This window comes from Lissotriton vulgaris, chromosome 8, assembly GCF_964263255.1.
Source record: "Lissotriton vulgaris chromosome 8, aLisVul1.2, whole genome shotgun sequence".
In the NCBI taxonomy this organism is placed as follows: domain Eukaryota; kingdom Metazoa; phylum Chordata; class Amphibia; order Caudata; family Salamandridae; genus Lissotriton; species Lissotriton vulgaris.
Window position 1 is genome coordinate 1059524636 of NC_141696.1, and position 8424 is coordinate 1059533059.

Sequence of the window (8424 nt, forward strand, 5' to 3'; positions counted from 1 at the left end):
TTAGGTAGTTACAAAGGGGGTATTAGCCTGTTTGGTCGATAAACACTTCCCTCGGACCCTCTCTTACGAGTTGTTATGATAGTGTATGGAGCAGCCTCGGCTGCGGGTCTTTGTTTCTCTATTTAGCACCACACAGCAAATGTTGTAGTGCAATTTAGCTCACCCACTTTATTTATTTAGTTGTCTGTCTGTTGCAGTTCCTCACTATGGAGGAATTTGGTGGCTTAGCATTTGACGATGAGGATCTCAATTCCATCCTAAGTAACAACCCCAGCATATTAGATGACTTACCCTCCACCTCTACTCCCACGACAGAGGATGATTGGGTTAAACTTTTGAACCTAAAAAAGAATCACTCCCGTATCTCATTACACGGTGTGATTATGAACGAGTACCTACATGGTAAGTGTGCACCATCTGGCTTGATCGTCACCACGACACCCAGACTCTTTCTGAAAGATAAAGAATTCTTGAAAAATTGGGCTTTGATTGGATGGCGGTGCACCCGTGATTGGCTGGTTTTAATTATTAAAACAGCAAAGAAAACAGCTGATGCCTTATTGGTAGAGATCCAAGTTTTGGAGGGTCAAATCAACGCAGCTGTGCGGCCTGTGATCTACAAAAAGAACTTGGAAGATGCCAATAAAACGAACAAAGAATATTATGACAACATTCTGCTTAACAAAGTGGAGAAGTTCAAAAATGACTTGGCACGTTTCTCCATGGAATTGGCTTACCCCTACTTGAGTGACTCCTATGTAGCTCCTTCTACCAACTCCAAAGGTAGGAGATACGGGTCTAATTATTCTTCTTCGGGCTCGGACTCGGGCTCTAGTGATCAAGGGAACTCCAACACAGGCCCTAACACCGGGGCACGTGGTGGTGGTTTCCAACGAAGACCTAATAGAGGCCGGGGAGGACAACAGTACCCCAATCCGGGACAGTGGTGGCCCCCAGGCCCATGGAATTATCATCCCGGGGCGATGGGCCCCCCACCTATGGGTCACCCTATGCCCATGTATCCCCCAAACCCGTCATTCTACTATGATCAGTCTTTTTTATGGCAGGGCCGAGGCAGGAACCGCGGCAAAAGGAGAGGCCAACAAACTGTGAATTGGGCTCCTCAGCCCAACAAGACAGGCCCGACAACAGGAGCTGCGACCTAGTAGTGAACCTGAGCTCGAGGACTATGACACCGCTTGAGAACACTGTTTTGAACAAAGGGCTGGGCTTTGTTCCTACCAATACAGGCGATATGTTCAAATTGAGGTGCGAGCTCGAAAGTTTTTATAGGAAAATACGTCTGCATTTCTTCTTCAAAACATCTAGCTCTAACATGAACGAGTCCAATAATCTTGACCAAGGTGAACAGAATACCGGCCTTAGACCCAAATCGACATTTACTCCTCTGAACCAACAAGTACCAGCAAATGTCTTAGCTTTTGAACAAGCAGTGACACACGAGGTCACTAATACCGAACAACGACGGAAGACTTTTCATAACATGTCCAACTTAGAGAAATCAGCACTTTCTGCTCTGTCTAATGACAGGTCTCTGACTATCAAGCCGGCTGACAAGGGCGGAGCCATAGTGCTACAGGACACCACAATCTATCATCAAGAATGTCAACGACAACTAAATGACACCAAATCCTACCGTCACCTTAATGAAGACCCTACTCCCAGAATCTCGAATGACATCAAGAGTCTGGTGGAGGAAGGAACAGCAGAAGGCTGGATTACCCCTCACGAAGCAAGATATCTAATAACTACACACCCGGTTATTCCTTACTTCTACTGCCTTCCTAAAATACATAAGGCCCAGAGACCGCCCACGGGAAGGCCCATTATTTCTGGCATAGGTTCATTACTCGAGCCTTTATTTACCTTTGTGGATTTCTTCCTAAAACCTATCGTGAAGGAAACACCAACATACCTACAGGATACTGGTGATGTGCTCAGACTCCTGGCCGACATTGAGTTCAACGTTGAGACAGACCTACTGGTCAACTTCGACGTTGAATCATTGTATACGTCAATCCCGCAGCAAGAAACACTGGATTGCATCAGGAGCCTCCTTGAGGCTAGACAAATGGATACCATAACACCCGTTGCTTTCATCATGGAGTGTGCAAGGATCGCCATGATGGAAAACTTTTTTCAGTACCAGAACGATCTCTACCTCCAGGTGTCAGGGACCTCAATGGGGAGTGTCTTTGCGCCTAGCTTGGCAAACCTTTACATGCACCAATTCGAACAAGACCATGTATTGAACCACAGTAACCCCTTCATCCATCAGGTGGTACTGTGGAAACGATACATCGATGACATCTTGGTGATTTGGAGAGGGACGGTAACAGAGGTATCGTCCTTTCATACATGGTTAAACTCTAGGAATCAGTTTCTTAAGTTTACCATGGAGAGTAGCAAAGATAAATTGGCGTACCTTGACCTCCAGATCTTCCCGGCAGAGGGTGGCCAACAGAGTGAACTTTTTAAGAAACCGATGGCACGTAACTCGCTTCTGTCATTTCAGAGCTTTCATCCTCAATCACTACGCGAGAATTTACCTGTAGGCCAATTTCTCAGGGTTAGATGGAATTGTTCGTGTAACACCTTATACGAACATCATGCCAAGGAACTGGCACTCAACCTGAAAGATCGGCATTACCCTAACCAACTAATACGCCGGGCACGAAAGAGAGCATTGAACAACAATCGTGAGGCACTCCTGCAACACCAGAGGCCCGAGACTACCAGAGACCGGATGACTATGGTTCAAACTTTCACTACATCTTCCAATCAAGTGAAGAAAATCATACTGAAGCATTGGAAAATTCTCAATACAGGTGCAGGGACAATACCTCGCCCGTTGTTTGCATTTAAAAGAGGACCATCTATTCGAGATAACCTGGTGCACACTAGACCTCGCAACGAGATAAAACAAACCACCAACACCCTCTGGAATAGTAATCCAGTCCAAGGCCATTACCCCTGTGGGAACTGTGCTGCCTGTCCACAGACACGGAAGACCTTGACAATTGACATGGGCACGAACAGACCTTGGAGACTGACAAGGCACACAAACTGCAATTCAGAAAAAGTAATATACCTGATCACTTGCCTTTGCAAGAAGCAATATGTGGGTCATACAACGCGGATGATTAAGTCTCGCATCAGCGAACATAAAAGCACAATCCGTTGCAGGAATCAATCTACAGGCCTCACCAATCACTTTCTGGAAGCAAATCATAAAGTTGATGATTTGTTCTGGGTTGTGCTGGAACAGCCATACATTCCACAACATATTACTGATGTCTCCCACTTTCTCTTTGTTAAGGAGCAACGGTGGATTTACAGATTGAAATCTGATGTCAACGGACTGAATGACAGCATTCCATGGTTATCCATCTGAACACAACACTTGCCATTGGGTGCCCTTTGATATCACAACAAGGTGCGCTGACTACTGTAGATTGAGTTTCCCACATATCTGTGGCGCTCACTATATCAGGCACCTTTTTAATTACTTTTCAGGTTCAAAAACTTGGGTGTCTACTGACCCACCCATTTCCAGACTTACCAATATAAGCAGCAATTTTGATCATTTCCATCATTGATCTTAATCTTGATCTTCCATCTTTCATTAATATCTTATGATAGTGCCTAGGGGTCCAGGGAAGTATGATAGCATATCTTTCCCCTGATCCACATTTAGTCATTGCTGGTTTTAGGCCGTGCAGTGTCCTCCACGCTACCTATGACTGGCAATCACCCAGTGATTTCAGCAACGAACATCATTGTCCAATGGTATTAACAAAGAAATGATCTTTGCTTTAATTTTGATGACAATTGCGCCGCGGCGCCTGTTTTGGCAATAATAATACTGTTCTCATAGCTTCCGCATAGATGCGGTGGGCAGTGCTGAGCATGGAGGTTATTGCGCAAAGGCGATACATACTTAGGCAGTGTCTCGCTCCCGACGTGTAACGAGAGAAAGTACACCGCCAACGGTCATGCGCTGTGCACTTCAGTGGGCGCACTTGCCTCCACGCATGCGCGCCCGTTGTTCGTGTTAGTTTGCGCACGTGCGGGGGATAACTGTCCTACACAGCGCAATGGCAGCGCGTCAGAAGGACGGCCCAGCTGAGTTCTATCATTCAATCAGCTGCGCTATAAATAGACGGAAGTCCTGTCCATCGGTGCCTCCCCTTCGGCTCGTGATTCCGCCGCAAGGTACCGACGGACAGGTAAGATGGGACCGGGCTGCTCAGACCTAGGGGGCTGTAGGCATTAGTTTATAGTTTTGCCACTCTATTTGATGGATAGTAAAGATTGCTGGGACACTATTCCACCAGTTATTAGCAGCATTAACAAACGGCTGTTTTTTAGACATCAGCCGGTGCCTTGGCATAACGCTGTGGTACAAAACTCCCCCCATGAACACACTGAAGGGGACCAGATACCTGAGTCACTCATGGTACTGGGTAGTATAGGCCCAAGGGACTAACGAGTCTTTAGTTTGGCCTTCCCGCTTGAGGAATAGCTTAAGTTTAGGGGAGACACCTTCCATCATTTGTAAACAGCAACATTTCCCAGCGGTTTACATAGACATCGGTAGATGTCGTGGGACAACCATTTAGTACCCCATTGACAATCATTGAAGGGGATCAGATACCTTAGCTGTCCGATGAGGCCATCAAAGACACCGGTGGGTTACTAGTTACAGACAGATAAGAAAATAGGTGGGTTTCTTTAACAGTACACAGAGGTCGTATCCTCAAGACATGCATCTATCACAGAGATTGTCTTTGTATGTTTAGAGCGGTGCCTTATTCGTCCGAGCAGTTGCCGGGTGAGGTGAGGTCTACTTCCCATAAACTGATGGGTAAGTGTCAAACTTTTGTATGTTTATTCTTTTTGTGATGTAATATAATACACTTTATATGCGACTATCACAGAGGCGTGATGGTCCAGTCTGAGAGTATTCTATATTACCACTGGTTATGCACGAGTAACAGCAACTTTTACTTTATTCTCGCTGTAGATTTAATTGTGAGGATGATACACATGCAATGTCTACAATGTTCTCTTTCCATTTTTTGTTCTCACATAGGAAAGACCTATTGCATCAACAGAACAATACTGAGAAGATGTGGTAGGAAGGTTTCTAATTGATCACTCTTATGTTTATTTTCTTATTTCTTAGTTGAGCACATATGATAGTGCCCTTGCAGTAGCAGAGTGTAGCTTGGCCCTGACGAATGCCAGTGATACTTCACAGTAAGGCAGAAACATGTTGGCCCTGTATAGATCTTTGTCTTGATTTCTACCAAGCAAGTTAGACAGTGATTATTTCACACTGTCAGTCCACTATTTTTTTAATCTGACGTCCAGGTAAACACTATTAAAGGTCTTTGTTTGCCTTGATAGCCATTTTAATGCACTTCACTTTTCTTATTTTTTGCACTGCACATATCAGTCCCACTATCTAGACTTACAACTGTGGTAACCATACCTTGGTCTTGTGATGCGTTGCTAATATCTAACTGGGTGATCGCACACAGACCTGGTTTTGGAAGTCCTAGATGATGAGGCTCCGCCATCAGGTGGGCTGATAGGACTTAATCAACAACAGTTGATAGTCTTTATTTGAATTATTTGTTGTGCAACCTTACCAGTGTTAATTGTTATATCTCAGCACCACTTGACCTACAGGCTTTGTTGTTATTTAGGTAGTTACACAGGGGGTATTAGCCTGTTTGGTCGTTAAACACTTCCCTCGGACCCTCTCTTACGAGTTGTTATGATAGTGTATGGAGCAGCCTCGGCTGCGGGTCTTTGTTTCTCTATTTAGCACCACACAGCAAATGTTGTAGTGCAATTTAGCTCACCCACTTTATTTATTTAGTTGTCTGTCTGTTGCAGTTCCTCACTATGGAGGAATTTGGTGGCTTAGCATTTGACGATGAGGATCTCAATTCCATCCTAAGTAACAACCCCAGCATATTAGATGACTTACCCTCCACCTCTACTCCCACGACAGAGGATGATTGGGTTAAACTTTTGAACCTGAAAAAGAATCACTCCCGTATCTCATTACACGGTGTGATTATGAACGAGTACCTACATGGTAAGTGTGCACCATCTGGCTTGATCGTCACCACGACACCCAGACTCTTTCTGAAAGATAAAGAATTCTTGAAAAATTGGGCTTTGATTGGATGGCGGTGCACCCGTGATTGGCTGGTTTTAATTATTAAAACAGCAAAGAAAACAGCTGATGCCTTATTGGTAGAGATCCAAGTTTTGGAGGGTCAAATCAACGCAGCTGTGCGGCCTGTGATCTACAAAAAGAACTTGGAAGATGCCAATAAAACGAACAAAGAATATTATGACAACATTCTGCTTAACAAAGTGGAGAAGTTCAAAAAAGACTTGGCAGTTTCTCCATGGAATTGGCTTACCCCTACTTGAGTGACTCCTATGTAGCTCCTTCTACCAACTCCAAAGGTAGGAGATACGGGTCTAATTATTCTTCTTCGGGCTCGGACTCGGGCTCTAGTGATCAAGGGAACTCCAACACAGGCCCTAACACCGGGACACGTGGTGGTGGTTTCCAACGAAGACCTAATAGAGGCCGGGGAGGACAACAGTACCCCAATCCGGGACAGTGGTGGCCCCCAGGCCCATGGAATTATCATCCCGGGGCGATGGGCCCCCCCACCTATGGGCCCCCCACCTATGGGTCACCCTATGTCCATGTATCCCCCAAACCCGTCATTCTACTATGATCAGTCTTTTTTATGGCAGGGCAGAGGCAGGAACCGCGGCAAAAGGAGAGGCCAACAAACTGTGAATTGGGCTCCTCAGCCCAACAAGACAGGCCCGACAACAGGAGCTGCGACCTAGTAGTGAACCTGAGCTCGAGGACTATGACACCACTTGAGAACACTGTTTTGAACAAAGGGCTGGGCTTTGTTCCTACCAATACAGGCGATATGTTTAAATTGAGGTGCGAGCTCGAAAGTTTTTATAGGAAAATACGTCTGCATTTCTTCTTCAAAACATCTAGCTCTAACATGAACGAGTCCAATAATCTTGACCAAGGTGAACAGAATACCGGCCTTAGACCCAAATCGACATTTACTCCTCTGAACCAACAAGTACCAGCAAATGTCTTAGCTTTTGAACAAGCAGTGACACACAAGGTCACTAATACCGAACAACGACGGAAGACTTTTCATAACATGTCCAACTTAGAGAAATCAGCACTTTCTGCTCTGTCTAATGACAGGTCTCTGACTATCAAGCCGGCTGACAAGGGCGGAGCCATAGTGCTACAGGACACCACAATCTATCATCAAGAATGTCAACGACAACTAAATGACACCAAATCCTACCGTCTCCTTAATGAAGACCCTACTCCCAGAATCTCGAATGACATCAAGAGTCTGGTGGAGGAAGGAACAGCAGAAGGCTGGATTACCCCTCACGAAGCAAGATATCTAATAACTACACACCCGGTTATTCCTTACTTCTACTGCCTTCCTAAAATACATAAGGCCCAGAGACCGCCCCCGGGAAGGCCCAATATTTCGGGCATAGGTTCATTACTCGAGCCTTTATCTACCTTTGTGGATTTCCTCCTAAAACCTATCGTGAAGGAAACACCAACATACCTACAGGATACTGGTGATGTGCTCAGACTCCTGGCCGACATTGAGTTCAACGTTGAGACAGACCTACTGGTCAGCTTCGTCGTTGAATCATTGTATACGTCAATACCGCAGCAAAAAACACTGGATTGCATCAGGAGCCTCCTTGAGGCTAGACAAATGGATACCATAACACCCGTTGCTTTCATCATGGAGTGTGCAAGGATCGCCATGATGGAAAACTTTTTTCAGTACCAGAACGATCTCTACCTCCAGGTGTCAGGGACCTCAATGGGGAGTGTCTTTGCGCCTAGCTTGGCAAACCTTTACATGCACCAATTCGAACAAGACCATGTATTGAACCACAGTAACCCCTTCATCCATCAGGTGGTACTGTGGAAACGATACATCGATGACATCTTGGTGATTTGGAGAGGGACGGTAACAGAGGTATCGTCCTTTCATACATGGTTAAACTCTAGGAATCAGTTTCCTAAGTTTACCATGGAGAGTAGCAAAGATAAATTGGCGTACCTTGACCTCCAGATCTTCCCGGCAGAGGGTGGCCTACAGAGTGAACTTTTTAAGAAACCGATGGCACGTAACTCGCTTCTGTCATTTCAGAGCTTTCATCCTCAATCACTACGCGAGAATTTACCTGTAGGCCAATTTCTCAGGGTTAGACGGAATTGTTCGTCTAACACCTTATACGAACATCATGCCAAGGAACTGGCACTCAACCTGAAAGATCGGCATTACCATAACC

At 45.4% G+C, this 8424-nt stretch overlaps 1 protein-coding gene across 1 annotated transcript; it reads left to right on the forward strand.

Annotated features, from left to right (window-relative positions):
• Positions 1 to 206: 206 nt before the first annotated feature.
• Positions 207 to 1166, forward strand: LOC147698285 (uncharacterized). The gene has a single exon (XM_086933420.1). The coding sequence runs from the start codon at positions 207 to 209 to the stop codon at positions 1164 to 1166; it is 960 nt and encodes a 319-aa protein (XP_086789546.1).
• Positions 1167 to 8424: the final 7258 nt, after the last annotated feature.